Below are 22,321 nucleotides of genomic sequence, written 5' to 3' on the forward strand. Positions count from 1 at the left end.
AAATATGTGAATATAAGAAAATTGGTGGAGACTACATAGTCAAGATAAATTAAACAAGAGAGTGACTATGTCATATGGAACGAGAAGAAACCCAAAAAATTTTCTATGATTGACAGATTTCGAAAAATCATCAAAAAATATTTTTAATAATTTTTTAACTACATAATTATCATAATAATAATAATTATTAAACGGAGTCAAAAAATTATTTAAAAATCATAGAAAAATCAGAAATTAAATTCTAATAACGCTGGAAAAAAGAATCGTCAAAAAACGACGTCGGACGGCAGCGCACGCGCCCCCACGCGCCGCTGCCGAGAGTGGGCTTCGCTGGTAGGACTTCATCTTCAACCTTGGGCGGGTCTGAAACTGGGTCGCGCGACCCGGTTCTCTCCATTCGGGTCGGGGCGAAAAAATAGGCCAGAAACACGACGAAAACGACGGGAAAGCTAGGGGTTTTGTCCGGAATCGATTTTCTACTCCATTTATGGGTTCAATTTGGGATGAAGCATGTAAAACAATGCTCGATTTTAATGAAACTAATCCGAAAATATAAGAACAAAAAGAACCCGATTTGGCTATGTGTGTCATCCAATTCGAAAAAATCAAACGTCTAGAAACATTTTAAATCAATTGGTAATGAGATTTGCACCATCAATTTTAGTGTATAAACTATAGAATCAAAAATCCCAAATTGAATTTCATAAAGAAAAAAAAAATATAAACCCTAAAAATTTAATCTTAAAATTCTCCTAATTTATTCAATTACTTTATGCAAATAATATATCACAAGAAAAAAAATTTAATAATGAATAAAACCCCTAAACTTTTAAGATTGAAAAACAAAAAGTTCAACATAAAATAATAGCGAAATTAATATGTAATTGAAGAAAATTAACCTATACATATTAATTGTTATATTAATTATAGGTTCTAAATCATATACAATAGGCAATCTGATACCACATGTTAGAAAAATTAATAATAAACCCAAGATCTACTTGTATATAACATAGAACACAATAGTAATATATAATAATTAGGTATGTGTACCTGATTGATCCATAACAATTATCTCTGTTTGATCCACAGCAGTTACTCCACTTTGATAGTGCAATACTATCAACTAAGTCTTCCTCCCTAGATCTCTAAATCAGAAGCAGTTTATTTATCTGATTATCAAAAGGTATACAATTGTGATGAGACAATATGTATTTATAGAGTTAGGGAGGGGACTTAGCTACAAAATCCTAGTTGGGCTGGGCCTGCTCATCAAAGGCTTCAGTCAACTAGAAAAGCCCACACTTCTGCTTCACCTAGACTTTACATACAGATGCTAAGCCCATTAACAATTGATCACCAACAACATGGGCTAACGCAGCAAAGAACTATCCAATCAACCCAAGTTTTAATAAAACTAATAAAACTTAATGTCAGCCCAAATAAAAAGTCTAACAGTATTATTTTTAGCTCTTTTGTTTGACACTTTAAAACCTTCTTTTCGGTTTCTGCTATGTAATTCGTTGCAGGAAATTATAGACGAGGAAGATGAGAGCCTAAGAAATCTAAGGAAGGAATGGGGAGAAACGATATATAGGACCGTAGTTATCCGCTTGAAAGAAATTAAAGAGTATAACCCAAATGGAAGATATATCGTTCCTGAACTTTGGAATTTCAAAGATGGAATGTCAAAAAAGTTATTACTTTTTCTCTTTTGAATATGAAAAAACTAAATACGGTAAAATAAATGAATTAATGAATTAATGTAATTATTAAATTTTACCATTATTTTTGAGAAATTAGTAAGATTATATACTAAATTAATCAATTTAATATCAGTTCAAATATTAATGTTTTATTATTATTTTATTATATATAAATAATATTTTATTATTTTATTAAATAAAAATAAAAAGTCACCCATGAATTTCTTATAAACTAAGTTACCAATTGGACTCTCTGCTTTGTTAAATAATAAAATGGACCTTATTTTTTTTAAATGGTACAAATAAGATCTTGAACTAATTTTTTATCAAAATAAAATTTAATAATAATCCGATCTAAAGGTATTATACCAAGACTGTTTATATGTTCTTATTAGGAATTGTCTTTTAAGTTATTAGAAAAATAGTTGAAGGAAAATAAGAAACGACTTGTCGTTTATGAATTGATTGCTGATGAGTCCAATTGGATTATCTTTTAGTATTCTCTCTTTTACACAAAACAAAAAACTGAGGTCGTTACTTAGAAGAGACCCTTTTCAACTTTCACCGGAGAAAATGGCGGCCGCCGCTAGAATAAACTGCTCCTCCCTTCACAACACTCTTGGCTTTCTCAATCCTTTACATTATTCCCTCAATTCTAAAGCTAACCATCTCCGAACCGTCCTCCACTTCCGCCGGAATATTCCCTCGTCGTTCTCACACCGAGCAGTGTTTTGCTCCAGCGCCGCCAGTAATAGTACTCCTCTAGAGCCCAATGAAGTCGTATCGGACCCTTTCGTCCTCACCACTCCGCTTTATTACGTCAATGCCCCTCCCCACATGGGCAGCGCCTACACCACCATCGCCGCTGATGCCATTGCCCGATTTCAGGTACTTAGCTTTTTTATATATCAAACAATATCATTGAAAAGGGTAAGCAGAATAAGGTTTTACGGTCAAATTTCGAATTTTGAAGTGATTTTCTTTTATTTTCTTCCCTATTATTTAGAGGCTGTTGGGGAAGAAAGTTATATTTGTGACCGGTACGGACGAGCATGGCGAGAAGATTGCCGCCGCAGCTGCCGCCGCTGGTTCCAGTCCGAAGGAACATTGCGACATCGTTTCCCAAGCTTACAAGAAACTATGGGAAGATGTAATGTGTGGAGCTGATTATTCGATTTTACTCTATGAAGCTTATTTCGTTGATTACTCACATTGTATATCTTTGTTTTACATTTGTTTGGCTGACTACTCAATTGGGTATTTTGTTTGTTGAGTACTCAAATTGATGTCATTCCTTTCTTTTTCTTTTTCACAGTTAGACATAGCTTATGACAAGTTCATACGGACAACTGATCCCAAGCATGAATATATAGTGAAGGAGTTCTACTCAAGAGTTCTTGCCAATGGTGATATTTACCGTGCAGACTATGAGGGGCTCTATTGTATCAACTGTGAAGAGTATAAGGTGGTTTTGTTTTTTATTTTATTTTAATATCATAAATATAGATTTAGGGGGCTTATGTAGTGCTGCTCCAGATTTCGCATTCCATTCTGGAGTAATATATGACATCATGAATGCAATGTTATTCCTAAATTACTTCAACACTTACCGCAGAATGGATCGGGACCACTAATTCGAAACCTATAAATACAACTGTTTAAAATATATATTTGTATAATAGTACAAGATATGAAGATAATCTTGTATGTTTGTTGCCTTTTCTTTTTCAGTTTAGTCTAACACGGATAGGTTATGCAATGCCTTGTGTATGTTTTTGCTTTGTGTCATCTGCAGGATGAGAAAGAACTGCTTGAGAACAACTGTTGCCCTACGCACCTTAAGCCATGTGTAGCACGAAAAGAGGATAATTACTTTTTTGCTTTGTCAAAGTATCAAAAAAGGTTGGAAGAAATTTTGACATCAGATATGGTGAAGCCCTCATTTCGTCTAAATGAGGTCAGAAGTTGGGAGAAAAAAAAATAGTGCTAATATCAGATGATTCATTTCCAAAGCAATAATTTTAAAATTTCTTTGATTGAAAATTCAGTTGCCTGTTTTCTTTAGTAATTATGCATTGATGTTGCTGGGAAAATATTAATAGTTGGGGCTCTCAATTAGTAGTAGAGAATATATGAAACCTTCATACTTTTGTTCTTTTTTTTTTTGGTGGAACATTCACACTTTTAAGAAGCCCTTTTGGAGTAGTAGCAAAAGGATGATTTAATTGAACTGACATCCTTTGGGGAGAGTTTCTCAGGTCTAATACAGTTAATAATACTTCACACCCCTTTTTATATTAGACTTAAATGGCAAGTCATCCTGCAAAATGAAAGGAAAAGTTATCTACAAAATCAAAATGAAAGGAATTTTAGATGGACACAATCTTCTCAGTCATATTGCAAAATCATTATGTGATTTTCTTATTGAAACCACTACTCACACCCCAAATACAGTCTATATTAAAATAATTATGGACTTTCAATTTGTTCTGTAATTTCATTTTTACTTTTAACAATTTATGTTTTATCAAGGGAGAACTTAAATTTCATATTTTCTTTTATTAAGGTACAAACTTGGATAAAAAGTGGCCTGAGGGACTTTTCCATTTCCCGAGCATCAGTGGATTGGGGTATCCCTGTTCCTAATGACAGCAAGCAAACTATATATGTTTGGTTTGATGCTTTGCTGGGGTAAAACTTCTTCTTATGTAAATCCTAAACATATTATGTTTAAATTTATCAGTTCCCTAATAGCTGTAAATTATATAAATATATATGTATATATATTTCCAAAAGTATTATTCATAATGTGGTTGTGTAATAAACTTCTGAAACTTTTTTGGCTTTTATTGAGGATAGGTTAAAGTATTATATATTTTTGAATATGAGGTATTTGCATTCAGTAAAATATTAATGAGTATGTTTACAATTTTAATGAAACAGCTACATATCAGCTCTTTCAGAGGACACAGAGAAACCTACTTTGCAAACATCTGTATCTTTGGGTTGGCCTGCCACACTACACTTGATTGGAAAGGTGAGATATTTCTTGTCATTTCCATACTTGCAAGTCCTTCAAAATTTTCATTTATTTTCCAGAAAAAATAATATATATATATATATATGTGTGTGTATGTATATATATTCATTCAGGATGGTACTAACATGGCATTATGTTTGCTGAAATAGTTCATTATATCTTCAATTAATTATATTTTTCAGTTGATGTTTATCTGTTTTTAGTATGATGCTTTCCTCAGGTATTCTTGTCAAGAATTTGTCTTTATGATCTTCATCTTGGGACTCTTGACATATAATTTACCTGATATTTGAATGATAGGGAGCAATTTTTATTTTTTCCTTTGAGATTTATTGTGTACATTCTGAGATCCAAAGTGTCATTATTAATTTATTAGTTATTACATTTCTGATTTGTGGATGGTTAATTGAGAGTTATATATAATATTTATTGTTCTATTTAATGTATATTTGCTTTTAAATTATTTGAACAAGAGGAAGACATAGTATATATGTTGTTACACACCAGAAATTCCATAGAGAAGCAAAGAAGAAGAAGATTTTTTATTGAATCATTTAAAGAATTTCAATCACAGAATTCCTGCAGTTCGAGTCGCTTGGATCACTCTCTGAGTATGAATACTCAATTTACAATTTATTCCCCCCTGAAAAAATGACCATAAATCCCTATTTATACAATAAGAAAACTAAGAGTTCCTTCTTCCTTTGGCTACCACATCAGCTTTGACTACCACCTCACCACTAATTATTAAAACACTTATTACCTCCTTGATTAGGCTATAATAGGTGGTGTAACAATACCCTCGGGTGCACTTTCACCTTGTCCTCAAGGTGAAATGTTTGAAATTGAGTCAACATGGTCTTCAAATATTTTTCAGCCTGTACTACCCAGCTGACGGGGTTTGAACCATCAAGGTGGGAAGCTCCAATCGGTGAAGGCATAATTCCCAGTAGTGATCAAACGAAGAACCAGTCGTCTCCACTAACGGTGCCAGGGAAACTCCCATTTTCGACTGGTGCACGAGTTTTCCAGATTTTTCAAGAGTTAGAGAAATTGGTGGATTAGAGTGGGGCTCCTTGTTCTTAGTTGACCCACTCTGTTCAGCTTGTTTCTCCATTATTTTCCCAAACATTGCTGTAATCTCCTCATAGAACTATCACATCTCATTTCTGACCGCTTCAATTTTTGCGTCAACGTAACCTCTATTTCCGTTGTCTCCTCCGACTGTTCTTGGTGATTTCTTGAGTTCCATGGTGTCTCCCAGATGTACTGCTTTGATACCACTTTGTTACACCAAAAATTCCACAGAGAAGCAAAGAAAAGAAGAGAGAGGAAGAATTTTTCTTGAATCAGTTAAAGAATTTCAATCACAGATTTCCAAAAGTTCGAGTCGCTGGAATCACTCTCTGAGTATCAATACTCAATTTACAATTTATTCCCCTCCCTGAAAAAATTACCACAAATCCATATTTATACAAGAAAACTCCTTGATTAGGCTATTATAGGTGGCGTAACAATATACCAGAAGTGATGTTTATAATATATTTTTTTCCCTTCTTTTTCCATCTTCACGTGCTTTATGTTATTGGTAGTGGTGTGTTGTTCTCATGTGCAGTTGTTGATTCCTGTACTTTCAAAAGTAGTGGCGACTAATTTTATTTATCAATTTTTTGTACAGAACTTACTTTCTACAATAGTAATTGGTAATTTGTCTACAGGATATTTTACGCTTCCATGCAGTTTACTGGCCGGCTATGCTAATGTCTGCAGGACTAGACCTTCCTAAGATGGTGTTTGGCCATGGATTCTTGACAAAGGTACAACTTTTAGTGTGTAACTTGTAGTTTTCTTGTGAAAATAACTTAGTATCTAAGTTTCCCTAAGAGAGCTATTAGAGTTATGTCACAGACCTAGCATTTGGTTTCTGGGAATAAAGATGATACGTGGTAATTGCTGCATATAATATATTCTGGTATTTATGGAATTTATGATTGTAGGTGCAAGGATAATTCCTTTGAAGTTAAATTGAAAGTAGCTGTGGAAGTTAAGAAGTCTCGTCTTAATTTTTGTCTCATTCATGTGATTTCACTTTATGCAGCAACCCTTTTTATTTGTAATATAGGATGGTATGAAGATGGGGAAGTCTTTAGGAAATACAATTGAACCAAATGAGTTGGTTAGCAAATTTGGCTCTGATGCAGTGAGATACTTTTTCCTGAGGGAGGTCGAATTCGGAAGTGATGGTGACTATTCAGAGGAACGCTTCATCAACATTGTGAATGCACATCTTGCTAATACCATTGGTATTCTATAATCTGGTGGATATTTTGGGGTTGCCTTAGGTTATAATTGTTCGGATATTAAAGCAGCTTACTCTTTGCAGGAAATCTTCTTAATCGTACTCTAGGGCTTCTGAAGAAGAACTGCCAATCAACCTTGGTTACGGATTCAAGTACTGCAGCTGAAGGAACTAAGTTCAAGGATGCTGTAGAAAAATTGGTAAAATTGAATGAACTTATCATGATATGTGTCTTCCAAGTAGCTAGGAGTCCACGAGTCATTCGTAAATCTTGTAGTTGTAGGTACATCAACTTTTACTAATCAGAAACCTCTCTGAATTCAGTTTTACTGTATTGTTCGGTGCTTGGTTAGTGACATAAAAAGTATGGTAAGCAGATCATTTTGTAGGTGATAGATAACCATAAGCCTTGTGTCATAAGATTTTCCATTTTGAATGTTTATTCAGGTTGAAAAAGCTCGAGTAAATTATGAAAATCTCTCTCTTTCATCAGCCTGTGAGGCTGTGCTTGAGATCGGTAATGCTGGAAACTCTTACATGGACGAACGAGCACCATGGTCTCTTTTCAAGCAAGAGGGTGCTGCTGCTGAAGATGCTGCCAAGGTTTTACATATTTACCTTGTGACTTTTGTTGGCCTCCTGGATTATTAGTATGATAGTGTCAGTTTATTACTAATTATTTGCTTCCATTTGCGGTAGAAAACAGTATTGAATAAACTAGAAAGATTTATGTCTGTGTGCCCATGTGCACGTACAGGAAAATTTATGTCTTGATATGAAAGCTGTTTCTCATCTTTAAATGACTGAAGTGCATCAATGAGATATAGTGAGTTAAGGTTGTCAAGCATGTCTGTATAGAATTAATAAATGACCAATGTTTCAATATATTTATGCTTTTGACTTTTGGAGCAGGACCTTGTGATAATATTGGAAACCATGAGGATTATAGCAATTGCATTATCACCTATCTCCCCGGGTTTATGCTGGAGAATATATGCACAGCTCGGGTTCTCGAAGAATCAGTTTGATGCTGCAACCTGGGTCTCTCTCTCTCTCTGGATAGATAAGTCTGTGTCTTCTTTCCTAAGATGCAGCTCCTCTTTTGAACTAACAACTTAGTTTTGAATGCAGAGTGAGACCAAGTGGGGTGGACTAAAGAAGGGTCAGGTAATGGGCCAACCTAAACCAGTGTTTGCAAGGATTGAAAACCTTACGGAAGGAGAAAATGGGGTTGAATTGCCTAAGAAGGGAGCTAAAAGAAAGGAGAAATCACCCAAGGCTCAACAGGCAGTAGAAGCATAGAACAAATTTATTTAGAAAAAACGATATACATCTTGGATCATCTACTTCCTCAGCAATTTTGTTTTATACTGTATTTTCTTTTTCTTCATGCCCTCAGTCACATCATTTGTAAGAATAATTATTCTGTATGTTAGATATTTATCTTTCTGTTGAATAAATTCTCAAATGGAGTAGCATGCCTTCAGCTTTGAGCAACAGATTATGGTGTTGTACAATTGTGTTGTTGTCATCTAATAAACGAAATTGAAATCGGTTTGATCACAAATTATTGAAAAAGGTTAAGAAGAATCAAAACAAGAAGGGTCAACTGATAAAACTGGCTCATCCAAAAGGGGGTGATGAAATCAAGATATTCTTCATAAAAGGTACGGCACTCTTTCCAGTAATAAAAGAAAAAAACAAAATCTTTGAATTAAAGCCTAATATCGTCAGAACCCAATCAAAGTATACCAAATCATTCAAATAACTGGAGTCTGGATTACAAGAAAAGATCCTAATACCATTTACCATTTATTTTCCCACTTAATAAAAATATGAAACAAAGAAAACCGGAGAGCAGAGGCACTCATCCAGATGTCAAGCTCTTCCCAGCGTCTTCATCACTCTCATTTGCATTAATAAGGTGTACCGTTCAATTCTTTCGGGTAACTCCAAGTCTTGTTCGGAAATCGTCCTCCATAAGCGGAAGGCCATCGCGCAACTTGATCTTTGGCTCCCAACCAAGTAACTCCTTGGCTTTTGTGATGTCTGGCTTCCTCTGGCGAGGGTCATCTGGTGTGTTTTCAACTGATATGATCTCCACATCTGGGTTGATAAGCTGAAAGTAACAAAATCGCAATAGCTTTAGCTTTCCAAATATATGTATTATGTTTCCTACTGTTTTGAGGTCTTATGCAAATGAGGTTCGAAATTAAGATGACTGACCTCCTTAACGGTCTCTGCAAGCTCAAGCATAGTAAACTCACCTACAAAATCAAAATATCAGTAGTGAAAACACAACAAACAAAGCCTATTCGAATTATGTTGTCAAAGATCTTTCCGGGAAACCTGGATTTCCAATGTTAATGGGCCCAGTGTTGTCTCCTTCCATAAGTCTAATAAGGCCATCAACCTTCAACACAAACAAAAGAAAGGAATAAATACAAAATATAAGTAAACAGAAATCACAGCAATGAAAGATTTTGTTATTGTTCACAATTAAACAAAGGATAGACAAATAAAGCTTGCATACCATGTCTGACACATAACAGAAACTACGTGTCTGTGTTCCAGGTGCTTGAACAGTTAATGGCTCACCACTATATAATTGAAAAATATATCAGACAAATTCGATGTGCCCAATAAATAACTATCTGAGAGAGCAGACAGTAGAGATATATGTGAAACATTGGTTAAGAACTAATGAAACGTACCGAACTGCTTGTGCAATGAAATTACTAACAACACGACCATCATCAATATTCATACGAGGTCCATAGGTGTTAAAAATCCTAGCAATCCTTATCTCTGTCAAGAGCATCATTATTCAGTCAAAATAGAGCCCAACAAACTAATTTAATCACATTATAGCCAACACAAAAAAAGCAAAAAGATGTCAGGGATGGAATCAGGGGAATTTCTTACCAATCCCATGCTGTCTGTGATAGTCGTACATCAAAGTCTCAGCAACTCGCTTTCCCTCATCATAACAACTCCTAACTCCTGTAATGCATAAGTGCAAGCACATAAATAAATGGTGACACATTTGGGTCTTATAAAATAACTTTTTGCCTTGAAATAACATTCATATTACCAGTTGTAAATCAAATAAATCAGATGTAGAGTGAGTACATACCAATTGGGTTGACATTGCCCCAGTAAGTTTCATCCTGAGGATGCATAAGAGGATCTCCGTACACTTCAGAAGTTGATGTAAGCAAAATCCTGTTTAGCATTGTCATTTCATTAGTAGAACAATACATATAATATGACCAACTCAAATAAAAACGGAGAATAGATACCAACCTGGCACCAACACGCTTGGCAAGTCCCAACATATTCAATGTACCGATCACATTTGTCTTTATAGTCTGCCAAAGAAGATATGTTAGTTAGATCAGCACTCAGAACCATCAAAACTGACCATGGAAGTCAATGCTTTTAAGAGAAGGATCATTAGATAAAGAGAGAAGACAATGGCATGGATGTCAGTTAGAGCCAGTTCTGCAAGACATGAAAAGAAAAGACCAAGAACTAAAGAACTCTGGGAGACAGACGCATCTCTCCTGTTCTGAAATAGAATTGAAATGCAGAAATGTGCCACCTTTACAGGGTTGTATTTGTAGAAGATGGGGGAAGCAGGGCAAGCAAGATGGTATATTTGATCAACCTCAACCAGCAATGTCTCTGTCACATCTGCACAGGGAAAAGAAAAACAATTTAAACAAGTCAACGACAAGAGTACATGGTCTCACTGAGTAAAAAAATGGTTTTACAAGATCACTGCAATAATATAGCTAGATAACATTATTACACGAAGTGGGGTGAGAAATTCACAATGAAAAAATTTGGGAATAAAACACACCATGACGGATAAGCTCAAATCTTGGATGACCAATCCATTTCTTCAGATTGTCCTTTGAGCCAGTGAAATAATTATCCACAACAATCACCTGAGATGCAGAAAACAGGAATCCATTTCAACTGAGAATTCTAGAAGATAGTTTACTTCTCACAAGAGACAGTGGAAGGTATCCTTTGAGCCCTCTTAGGTTATGCCAGATTCTCTAAAACACAAAAATATGAATGATGAATACTTCAAATGAACTGCTTTCTTGTCTTGTGTTCTATTATTTAGATTGGCTTATCAGTACAGGCACTTCTGTCATATGCACACCATGCCATCCTAATCAATTGTACCATTAAATAAATCTAATATAATAATGTATCTACCTCATTCTTTTCATTTTCCATCAACCTGTCTACCAAGTGAGATCCAATAAATCCAGCTCCTCCAGTTACCAAGATTCTCATATTGGCCTGCCATAAAACAAAGCATTTTAAACATGAATACAGCCTACATTGTTACATTGAAACAATGATTCCCGTTAGTCATAGACAAAAATTTTCTATAATATATTAGATCTGTACATCCAAAATCAAATACAGAAAACCAAGCAATGACAACAATATTCCATTCAGATCAAGCTACGTATGAACCCATATCACAGACAGTAGCCTGCCTTCAAGAAATTAAACACCGGTTTCATATGATAGCAAATGTAATCAACAATTTTGTTTTGCTATTTCACATTTGATCATAGCGGTATTGACTTCAATGATGATGCAAAACCAAGAACAACCAGAGGACCAAGTTTCAAATGTATTCACAAGTAATACAACAATAAAACACCAACTGTTTGATACATGGTCTAAACAGTTCACTCGCAGCAAACATGAAACATGACTAGACTGATAATAGATCGAACTGGGGCACAAATGGTAGAAAATCACAAAAAAAAATCATGTGGGAATGTGGGATTGTGGCATACCTGGAAGAACTTGGCATTTCTTAAAGGAGATGGGGATGGAGGTGGTTTTGTCGTCACACTGCTATTGGTATTAGAAGCTTCCTTCGCCATTGCTCAGATCTTGCTCAAATCCTGATGCCCAATTCACAAAAAACCACACAGAAATGAATCACGAGCATAAACAACAGCCAAACTCACGAGACTAATAATTTCCCACCGATTAAAAAAGAACCCATATCGTCACAATCCATCCAACCACAGCAAAACATACTGACTTCAATGAATAGAGAATCCTTTTTTCTTTAAATATAAAATGAGAGTCAAAGCTCAGACTACCTGTCTGGTACAGTGGTACTGCAATTCCTTGAGTTGAATATGGGTTTTGAATTTGATACCTAAGAGAGTACAGGCGTAACCTATTTATATATATTTATATATATATGATATGATAACAATGGGCTCAACAAACTGCCATCTCAAAACAAAAAAAAAAAAAAAAAAATGGGCTCAACAAACTGATTTGTTTAGTTTCGATTTCGAAATAGAAAATTAACAAAACGAAAACAATTGACTAACCATACCAACTAGAGAGAGAAAGTCATAATAAATAAACAAGAAAACTTAAAAAACACGTAAAGTACAAAATAATCAACAAGGCTCAACCTCTCGATCATAGGAGCCACGCCTAATCATTGTCAGATCTCAAATTTGAATCTCGCATACTATCTTATTCTCATTCTCGCTTGCAACAATTCAATTCTTAACGTACAACGCCACAAATTTCATTAACATTAAACCTAATATGAAAATTGACTAATTCAGCACATCCTAGTAGTAATAACATCATCATCAGCATCATAAGACCATATACCTTGAAGAGAAAAGATGAATGAACTGAAAATCAAACTTCGCTTTGAATTTTACAGTTTACAGAGTTTTCATATGATATGATTAACGATGCACCATGGTGTTTCTAGAAGCCCTTTATTTGGAGGTACATTCTTTGGGGGTAAAGAATAATTCCAAAATGGTAGTCGCTAGCTTATTGGTGGTACTTCTGTGTCAGTGTACAAAAATTATTGGCTTCCTTCAGTGAGTGGCAATAAAATCTCTTATGCTTCTTAGGAATTTTTAAATAGAAACGATATTATTAAATGAAATTTTTAAACTTAGTCGCGGACTAAGTTAAGATGTTCGCGATACTGCTTAGGAATGTACAAAGAATTAAAATTGCGAGTCATTCCCAAGATAATACATCTCGGTTGTCATCCACTATATTAGAACACCACTGCACTTTAACAAATCTTCGAATGCAACTTTAAAATAGATATAGCACATTGAATTTTTGGCAGTCAAAACTGAGTTTATTTTTCGGTATGAAAAAGATGTGTTTCTCCCATTAGTGCAATTGTAGTATGTAGACACCAATGGAATGGAAAAAATATGTCGGGAATAAGAACGTTTTTTAAATCGTGTCCCATAAATTGATACGACTAAGTAACCAGTTTTAATTTATTGACCTCAAAAAGTGATCAACCAACAGCAGGGTCGTATGGATCCGATGCTTGTCACGTGTTACACAAACAAAGAATGAAAAGCAATAAACACAGAGATTTGTTGTAGAAGTTCGGCCCCCTTATGATAGCGAGTAATGACCTACTCCTCTTTTGGTTGTATTGATACCTAGAGATTATACTATTTAGATCATTATAGGTGGGATCTGATATAGCTCTCTATATGAATACAAAATATGAATCAGTAGGCATATCTCTAATAAGAGTGAGATTGCCTTAGAAGCGTGTGCGAGAGATGAAGAGAGGAGAGAGAGCCCTATTGGGCGTGAGCAAGAGAGAGAGAGAGAAGAGAGAATAAGGTTTTCAGACTTAGAGCTATTTGGAGTAGGGGTGTTCATCCGATCCAATCCGCACTTTTTTGGTCAAACAACATCCAATCCGCACTAAGTGCGGATTTCATATTTTGGATCCAATCCGATCCGCATAATAGTTTAAATTAGATCCAATCCAATCCACAATAGTGCGGATTGGATCGGTTATTTTGGATCGGTTATTTTTTAATAATAAATTATTTAATATTTCATAGAAAAAAATTAAAAAAAGACTATTGTTTTTTAATCTCCAATAATAATCTATTTCCATCTCCATTTATATATAAATCAAACCCATATACATATATGTCAATATATAATTTACACTAAAATATATATGTATTTATTACTAAAATAAATAAGTTAGTATATATATTTAAATTTGTGTGTATGTGTCTATGTGAATAGAATAATTTTTCTAGTGTTTTTTATTATAAAACAAATAAAATACACTAACGCAATATATTACTAAAAAAGATTAATAAATTAGAATTTTGTGTGTTTTTTTTAAATATTACTAGAAAATTAATATATATTATATATTATAATTTTTAAAAAATATATATAATTAAGTGCGGATTTGATTGGATCGGTTACTTTTTGAGGTCAAACAACATCCAATCCGCACAACTGCGGATTTTAGATTTTTCAATCCAATCCAATCCGCGCAAGTGCGGATATCCGCATTTGGCGGATTTGATTGGATTGGATCGTGCGGATTGGATTGGATCGGATACTTAGTGAACACCCCTAATTTGGAGGCTAAGTGACTTAGGTTTCTAGGCTAGGATTAAGACCTTTATATAGGAAGCCTAAACGCTAAATTACAGTTTAAATCCCTAGATATCTGCATAGGTTGTTAGATAATTACAAAAGACTAAAGTGCTCTTGAATCTAGATATTATTCAGCCATTCTGTTGGGCTTCTAGAGCCCAATTCCCAGCCCATGACTTGTTGCCCACGTTTTGGGCTATACATAGAGTCCTGCCATGTTAATCTTGGCTGCCCATAGACCTACAGGGGAGGTCTAGCCGCCCAAGACCTGCAGGATCTGGCAGGACAAGGCCTGCACGATCTGGCAGGTTAAGGCCTGCAGGATCTGGCAGGACAAGCCCTGCAGGATCTGCCAGGTCACTATAGCTCCACCAAGAGGAGGCCAGCCTTTGAGTGTGGGGGCCAACCTTTTGTAAGTTGAGGATAACTTTGTACACCATTTCCTTGTAGAGACCAGGTTCTCTTGGTCGAATGGAAGCTCCCTTGGTCCAGAAGTCACTTCTTGGCCGGCCAGCTTATGCACAGATCTTGGTCGGCCTATAGGCTTCTCTTGGCCGGCCAAGGATGTTGGTACAGCTCCTCGAGGGCTTGCTTCACTCCATTCGATTGTTGCTTGACGATTTTGCTATATCTTGCATGGAGGCCATGTTCTGCTATTGGCAGGGCTGTACTCCATGTGCTTACGTGGACATGCCACATCAGGTGGAAAAAAATTGGGATAACACAATTAAACATGTTTTTCAAATAAATTAGATAATAAAAATAAAAAATAATTATTTTATTAAATAAATTTTTTGTAAAAACTAAAGTGTCACACCACACCAACTAGCTCGACTTAGCTCGGCTGGTCGAATGACGCGCGTGTGTGGTGGGCCAAGTGTGTGTGTCCTCACCCATTCGCACAAAATTGGGTACCCCTTGGGGCCCTATCCCAAGTGCCAAAGTTGCACCTTATATACCCTTGTAAACAAGAGTTCACATCCCATGTGAGACTCGTTCTATTCCTTACACACTAGGATACTCATTTTTTTAAAAAATCATTAATTTTGTAAAAAGTTCCAACAATCTCGCCCTTGATTTTTTTAAAAAAAAATATTTCCATCTAACAGTATCATTCAATAATAAGATTGAGCATAAACAAAGGTAACTTTCGATTTGAATCTCTTCGTAGTGAATACGATTTAGATTTTATAGAGTAATTTGTAGTCTTAATCCCTATCTCTAACATTGCTCCACGCAACAACCTTTTCAAGATAGTCAAAAGCCTGTGCGTTAATGGCCATTCATGTCTATCCGGGTATAGTGAACACTCTAAAAATTTTGCCCAAAATTTTATAGGAAGCGGCCCCACTCCCACATTCACATAGAGGAGTCTATCAAGAGTACTCCTATAGCTCGGTACTCCACTACACTTGGAGTATAGAACTCATTAAGAGCTTTTATTAACTCCGCCTTAAATTGCTTCAGGAATTCATTCATAACTTTTCGAATAATTATAGCATGAACTCATTTCTATCACTTCATAACTTGTTATTACCTATTGAACTTATTTCTTAGGATCTCTAGTCTATAGGTCGGGTTGCCATTAAGAGTGATTCATCAATCTAAGGGCAATAGTCTCATTCCTTTCAATGAATTAGGGACTTTCTCTCTAGCTAAATCTTTCGTCAAAGGATTAGCCAAGTTATCATCAGTGCGTACATGATCTACTCTAACAGCTCTTGTTGAGAAAAACTCTCTACCAGTGTTGTTCTTACAACGTATTTGTCATCTATTACCGTTGTAATAACAGTTATGAACTCTTACAATAGCTGAAGTACTATCGCAATGGATTAACACAATTGGAATAGGTCTTTTCCATAAAGGAATCTTAGCTAACAGGCTTCTCAGCCAAATTGCTTCTTCACTAGCAACAACCAGTGCAATCATTTTAGACTCCTTTATAGATTGAGCCAAAATAGTGTGTTTCTTAGACTTCCATGAAATATCTCCACTAGCTATGCTAAAAATATAGTCACTGGTTGCCTTGGAGTCATCTGATAAAGTGTTTCAAACGACCTTACTGTACCCTTCAAGGATAGCTAGAAACTTCTGATAATATAATCCAAGGTTCAAGGTTCTTTTGAGGTGTCTCATGTGTTAGAAATTATTTTACCAGGATCTTAGATCTACTCACAAGTATGTTGATTAACACCCTAAATATGAACTTTCTAAAACGATGAAATAAACACATATAAAGTTTAGGAAACCTTACATTGGGTGCAGCGGAATTAAATGACTCCTTCCATTCAAATCTCTAACCCTTGTATCCTTTCTGTCGCAGAGTATTATCAAGATCTGAACCTGGATCTCTTTCTCTGAATCTTTGATGCTGAAACTCCTTTTGCTGAAAGTCTTTCTTCACGATCTTCCTCACTATGATTGAGGTATCACTTGCTGTGTGTGGGCATTACTCTAATCACTAAGTGTTTCGAAATATTAAGGAAGAAGAGAGAGAGAGAGAGAGAGAGAGAGAGAGAGAGAGAGTGGGCGGCCAAAGGTAGAGAGAGAGGCTCAGGTTTTTCTGAATGAAAAGTGTAATTTTCCTAAAGCCTTCACTATTTATTTATAGCATTCCACTAGGGTTAGGTTTGAATTATTTGGCATTAAAATAATGAAAATATCAGAGGATAAACCCTATAAAAGTGGCCGGCCATGGCTGTGTGGATTTGGGCCTCACTTTTTGCAATTTTGCAGTTTTAACACTTCTGTATTTGATTTTCTCAAAAACACCAATTTTCTAATTCAACCATTTAAATGTCAATTCTAACTATTTAATAACTATAAATAATTATTAAATAATATTGTCATTTATCATATTTATTAATTGAACCATACAAAGTATCATAATTAACAAATATGCCCCTAAAACTCTTTCTTTACAATTTTGCCCTTACTTAATGAAAATTTCACAAATAGACATAGTCTAATTTGAGAATTAGAATTGATTAATCAAAACCAATTACATGAGTCTTACAAGTAATATTATCTCAACTAGTGGGGGGACCATGAGTCTATATAACCAAGCTTCCAATAAGTAGATCAAGAATTTATTACTAAAATTCACTAACTTATTAATTCTTCGTTGAATCCACGCATAGAACTTAGAATTGCACTCTCAGTATATAGAATGCTCTATATGTTCCACCATATAGACACATCATTAGTTATCCATTGTTATAATCCTAATTTGATCAATGATCCTCTATATGAATGATCTACACTGTAAAGGGATTAGATTACCGTTACACCCTACTATGTATTTTATCCTTAAAACACTTGACCCCGTATAAATGATATTTCAGCTTATGTGAAATGAGTACTCCACCATTTATTTTTGTTTGGTCAAGCTCGAAGGAGATCATCCTTTGCTTACTATTCACCAGATAGAAGCTATAGATTCCATGTTTATGTTAGCGCTCCCACTCAATTGCACTACCGTGTTCCTAAAATGTACGTATCACCCTGACCTAAAAGTAGGCTTAACTAACAAATCAAAGAACACGAATAGCCTTTCAAGATTGAGCCTAATCATAACAGGATTAAGATCATTTGATCTAGGATCAACTAGGCGATATTGACTTGAATAGATTTTACGGTAAGTTTAATAAATCTAAGTCAAAGTTCAATATCGGTCCCTTCAGATGCATACTCCATGCATCCAACCTGAGCTTTACTTTAACCAATGTTCTGGAAAGTATTGGAAATTATTTTACCAGGATCTTAGATCTACTCACAAGTATGTTTATTAACATCCTAAATAAGAACTTTCTAAAACGATAAATTAAACACATATAAAGTTTAAGAAACCTTACATTGGGTGCAGCGGAATTAAATGACTCCTTCCGTTCAGATCTCTAACCCTTGAATCCTTTACGTAGCGAGTATTATCAAGATCTGAACCTGGATCTCTTTCTCTGAATCCTTGATGCTGAATCTCCTTTGCTGATGATCTTTCTTCACGATCTTCCTCACTATGATTGAGGTATTGCTTGATGTGTGTGGGCACTACTCTAATCACTAAGGTAATTTCGAAATTCTAAGGAAGAAGAGAGAGAGAGAGAGTGGCGGCTAGAGAAGAAAGAGAGGAGGCTCAGGTTTTTCTGATTCAGAAAGTGTGTTTTTCCTGAAGCCTTCACTATCTATTTATAGCAATCCACTAGGGTTAGATTTGAATTATATGGCATTAAAATAATGAAAAAATCAACTTAAAAAGCCTACAAAGGTGGCCGGCCATGGCTCAGTGGACTGGGCCTTGCTTTTTGCAATTTTGCAATTTTGCAATTTTAACACCTTTTGTATCTGATTTTCTCAAAAATGCCAATTTCCTAATTCAATCATTTAAATGCCAATTCTAACTATTTAATAACTATAAATAATTATTAAATAATATTGTCATTTATCATATTTATTAATTGAACCATACAAAGTATCATAATTAACAAATATGCCCCTATTAACTCTTTCTTTACAATTTCGCCCTTACTTAGTGAAAATTTCACAAATAGACATAGTCTAATTCGTGAATTATAATTGATTAATCAAAATTAATTACATGAGTCTTACAAACAATATTATCTCAACTAGTGGGGGGACCATGGGTCTATATAACCGAGCTTCCAATAAGTAGATCAAGAATTTAACACTAAAATTCACTAACTTATTAATTCTTCGTTGAATCCACGCATAGAACTTAGAATTGCACTCTCAGTATATAGAATGCTCTATATGTTCCACCATATAGACACATCATTAGTTATCCATTGTTATAATCCTAATGTGATCAATGATCCTCTATATGAATGATCTACACAGTAAAGGGATTAGATTACCGTAACACCCTACTATGTATTTTATCCTTAAAACACTTGACCCCGTATAAATGATATTTCAGCTTATGTGAAATGAGATCTCCACCATTTATTTTCGTTTGGTCAAGCTCGAAGGAGATCATCATTTGCTTACTATTCGCCAGATAGAAGCTATAGATTCCATGTTTATGCTAGCGCTCCCACTCAATTGCACTACCGTGTTCTCAAAAAGTACGTATCACCCTGACCTAAAAGTAGGCTTAACTAACAATTCAAGGAACACGAATAGCCTTTCAAGATTGAGCCTAATCATAACAGGATTAAGATCATTTGATCTAGGATCAACTTGGCGATATTGACTTGAATAGATTCTACGGTAAGTTTAATTAAATCTAAGTCAAAGTTCAATATCGGTCCCTTCCGATGCATACTCCATGCATCCAACCTGAGCTTTACTTTAACCAATGTTCTGGAAAGAACATATATTTCTCCAAATACAAGTAAACTCTTGTTGTAGATTATCATATCAGTAAAACCTTGTGTTCTAATAAATCTAGGAAAGTTTATTCACATAGTCATGTTTACTTTCCAATGTGATGACAGCACAATAAACATGATCAAGTATGTGAAAAGGGTTTAAGATGAATTTATAAATCAAATAGACAAGCAATTGATACAGTGAACCAAAACATACACAAATGAATGAAAAATACTTCTGTTTCTTTATTGATGTTGAATAAAATAGATTACATTGAAATGAAGTTTTATTTAGGGCATAAAACCTAACAAACTCCCACTTGCACTAATATAAAAATAATTAGTACATATCAATTAATCCAAAATTCTGACGGTGCTTTTCAAAGGCTGTCACGGCCAGGACTTTGGTAAATGGATCAGCTAGGTTGTTCTCTGTGTCAACTTTCTCAACTAGTACATCCCCTCTTGCCACGTATTCTCTGATAATGTGATACTTCCTTTGAATGTGTTTGCTTCTCTTGTGGCTTCGAGGTTCTTTACTGTTTGCTATTGCTCCATTGTTATCACAGAGTAGTACCAGAGGCTTTTCCATTCCAGGAACAACTCCTATGCTGGTGAAGAACTTTCTTAGCCAGACAAGTTCTTTAGCGACTTCGCCGTCGCTATGTATTCAGCTTCCATAGTTGAGTCCGATATCGCGGTTTGTTTAGCACTTCTCCAAACCACTGCTCCACCCCCAAGAGTAAACACCATCCCAGATGAAGATTTCCTGTCTTCAAGACTTGCCTGGAAATCTGAATCAGTGTAGCCTATGGGATTTAAAGCACCACCCTTGTAGACTAACACAAGATTCCTTGTACTCTTTAAGTATTTCAGAATATACTTAACTGCATTCCAATGTTCTTGTCTTGGATTAGACTGATACCTGCTCACGATTCCAACAACATAACAGATGTCAGGTCTAGTGCATAACATAGCATACATTAGACTTCCAACTGCAGAGGCATAGGGAATATTCGCCATGTCCTCTATCTCTTGAGGATTAGTCGGTGACTATTCCTTAGATAGACGAATACCATATCTAGAGGGCATGTTTGCCCCATTGGCATTGTTCATGAAGAATCTCTCTAAGACTTTGTCTATGTAGGTTGTTTGAGAGAGAGCAAGAGATCTGTTCTTTCGGTTTCTGATAATCTGAATACCAAGAACATAGGTTGCTTCCCCCAAATCTTTCATATCGAATTGAGTGTTGAGCCATTCCTTAATGTGAGTCATTTTCTTGACATTGTTTCCAATGATCAAAATGTCATCAACATAAAGGACTAGGAATACTACTATTTGGTCTTCCTTGAGTTGGTAAACACAAGGTTCATCTTCATTCTGAAGAAAGCCGTAGGTCTTGATGATTTCATCAAACCTCTTGTTCCATGAGCGAGAAGCTTGCTTAAGTCCATAGATAGACCTATTTAATTTGCAAACTTTCTTTTCCTGCCCAGGAAGAGCATAACCTTCTGGTTGCTCCATATAGATGGTTTCTTCAAGTACCCCATTAAGGAAGGCAGTCTTGACATCCATTTGCCAGATTTCATAATCGAAAGCAGCAGCTATGGAGAGAAGAATTTGGATGGATTTGAGCATGGCAAAAGGACTAAAAGTTTCCTCATAGTCCACGCCTTCTCTTTGGGTATAACCCTTGGCTACAAGTCTAGCTTTAAAAGTTTCGACTTCGCCTCCAGCTCCTCTTTTCTTCTTGTAAACCCACTTGCATCCTATCGGATGATAGTCGTCAGGTGCGTCTACATATTCCCAGACTTTGTTCTTTTTCATGGAATCCATTTCTGAATCCATGCCGGCTGACCATCGTTTCCGTTGCGGACTAGCCATTGCCTGTTTATAGGTTAATGGATCGTCATCAATACCGTCACCTACGACCATATTGATTTCACCATCCAAGCCATAACGAGCAGGTTTTGTTGAAACCCTCCCACTACGACGAGGTACGGTTGTCTTCTGAACAGAAACTTTAGTAGTAGATTTCTCAGTTTGTTCAACTGAGGGAGTGGGATCGTCTTCTTCACGAGTGGAAGAGGACGGAACATTGGAAGGACTTATATCTGATAGCAATTCCTCTAGAACAACTTTACTTTTCGGTTTGTAGTCTTTAATATAGTTCTCTTCAAGAAAAGTAGCATTTGTAGAAACAAACACTTTGTTATCCTTGTGACTATAAAATAGTCCACCCCTAGTCTCTTTAGAATTTCCGACAAACATGCATACTTCGGTACGTGATTCAAGTTTGCCTTCTTTCTTTCTTAAGACATGAGCAGGGCACCCCCAAATTCTGTAATGGCGTAAACTAGGTGTTCGACCATTCCAAAGTTCGACGGGTGTCTTAGGGACTGCTTTAGATGGAACAACATTTAGAATGTCATTTGCCATCTGTATAGCATATCCCCAGAAGGATGTAGACAGAGTTGAA

General features: G+C 35.5%; 2 protein-coding genes across 8 annotated transcripts; one reads left to right on the top strand and one right to left on the bottom strand.

Annotated features, from left to right (window-relative positions):
• Window positions 1–2,214: 2,214 nt before the first annotated feature.
• Window positions 2,215–8,544, top strand: LOC115707768 (methionine--tRNA ligase, chloroplastic/mitochondrial). The gene is made up of 12 exons (XM_030635826.2): window positions 2,215–2,594; window positions 2,713–2,856; window positions 3,022–3,171; window positions 3,502–3,663; window positions 4,273–4,397; window positions 4,650–4,743; window positions 6,465–6,563; window positions 6,869–7,049; window positions 7,130–7,245; window positions 7,493–7,648; window positions 7,958–8,086; window positions 8,177–8,544. Exons 1-12 carry the CDS (start codon window positions 2,280–2,282, stop codon window positions 8,345–8,347), a joined length of 1,842 nt encoding a protein of 613 aa, XP_030491686.2. The 5' UTR covers window positions 2,215–2,279; the 3' UTR covers window positions 8,348–8,544.
• Window positions 8,545–8,683: 139 nt separating this feature from the next.
• On the bottom strand, window positions 8,684–13,096 carry LOC115707643 (UDP-glucuronic acid decarboxylase 6). Of its 7 annotated transcripts, none has more exons than XM_030635662.2 (14): window positions 12,728–13,096; window positions 12,193–12,251; window positions 11,878–11,988; window positions 11,279–11,365; window positions 10,911–10,998; window positions 10,650–10,741; window positions 10,352–10,416; window positions 10,182–10,270; window positions 9,971–10,048; window positions 9,760–9,853; window positions 9,579–9,645; window positions 9,395–9,458; window positions 9,272–9,312; window positions 8,684–9,164 (listed from the first exon to the last, which is right to left on the bottom strand). In XM_030635662.2, exons 3-14 carry the CDS (start codon window positions 11,965–11,967, stop codon window positions 8,979–8,981), a joined length of 1,041 nt encoding a protein of 346 aa, XP_030491522.1. In that variant the 5' UTR covers window positions 11,968–11,988; window positions 12,193–12,251; window positions 12,728–13,096; the 3' UTR covers window positions 8,684–8,978. The 7 variants fall into 7 exon arrangements, with proteins under 7 accessions (XP_030491522.1, XP_060960336.1, XP_060960332.1 ...); XM_061104353.1 differs by having other exon boundaries at window positions 12,193–12,272; window positions 12,728–12,927; XM_061104349.1 differs by having other exon boundaries at window positions 12,193–12,324; window positions 12,728–12,927.
• Between the last annotated feature and the right edge of the window lie 9,225 nt (window positions 13,097–22,321).

Source organism: Cannabis sativa, chromosome 1 (assembly GCF_029168945.1).
Source record: "Cannabis sativa cultivar Pink pepper isolate KNU-18-1 chromosome 1, ASM2916894v1, whole genome shotgun sequence".
Taxonomy (NCBI): Eukaryota; Viridiplantae; Streptophyta; class Magnoliopsida; order Rosales; family Cannabaceae; genus Cannabis; species Cannabis sativa.

Excerpts from the sequence above, each read along its gene's own strand:
- LOC115707768 (XM_030635826.2), top strand. The coding sequence starts at position 2,280 with ATGGCGGCCGCCGCTAGAATAAACTGCTCCTCCCTTCACAACACTCTT. Across the intron at positions 2,857-3,021 it reads ACAAGAAACTATGGGAAGAT|TTAGACATAGCTTATGACAA; the intron begins GTAATGTGTGGA and ends TCTTTTTCACAG. Across the intron at positions 4,398-4,649 it reads TGGTTTGATGCTTTGCTGGG|CTACATATCAGCTCTTTCAG; the intron begins GTAAAACTTCTT and ends TTAATGAAACAG.
- LOC115707643 (XM_030635662.2), bottom strand. The coding sequence starts at position 11,967 with ATGGCGAAGGAAGCTTCTAATACCAATAGCAGTGTGACGACAAAACCA. Across the intron at positions 10,999-11,278 it reads TGGAAAATGAAAAGAATGAG|GTGATTGTTGTGGATAATTA; the intron begins GTAGATACATTA and ends TCTGCATCTCAG. Across the intron at positions 9,313-9,394 it reads CATTAACATTGGAAATCCAG|GTGAGTTTACTATGCTTGAG; the intron begins GTTTCCCGGAAA and ends TTGATTTTGTAG.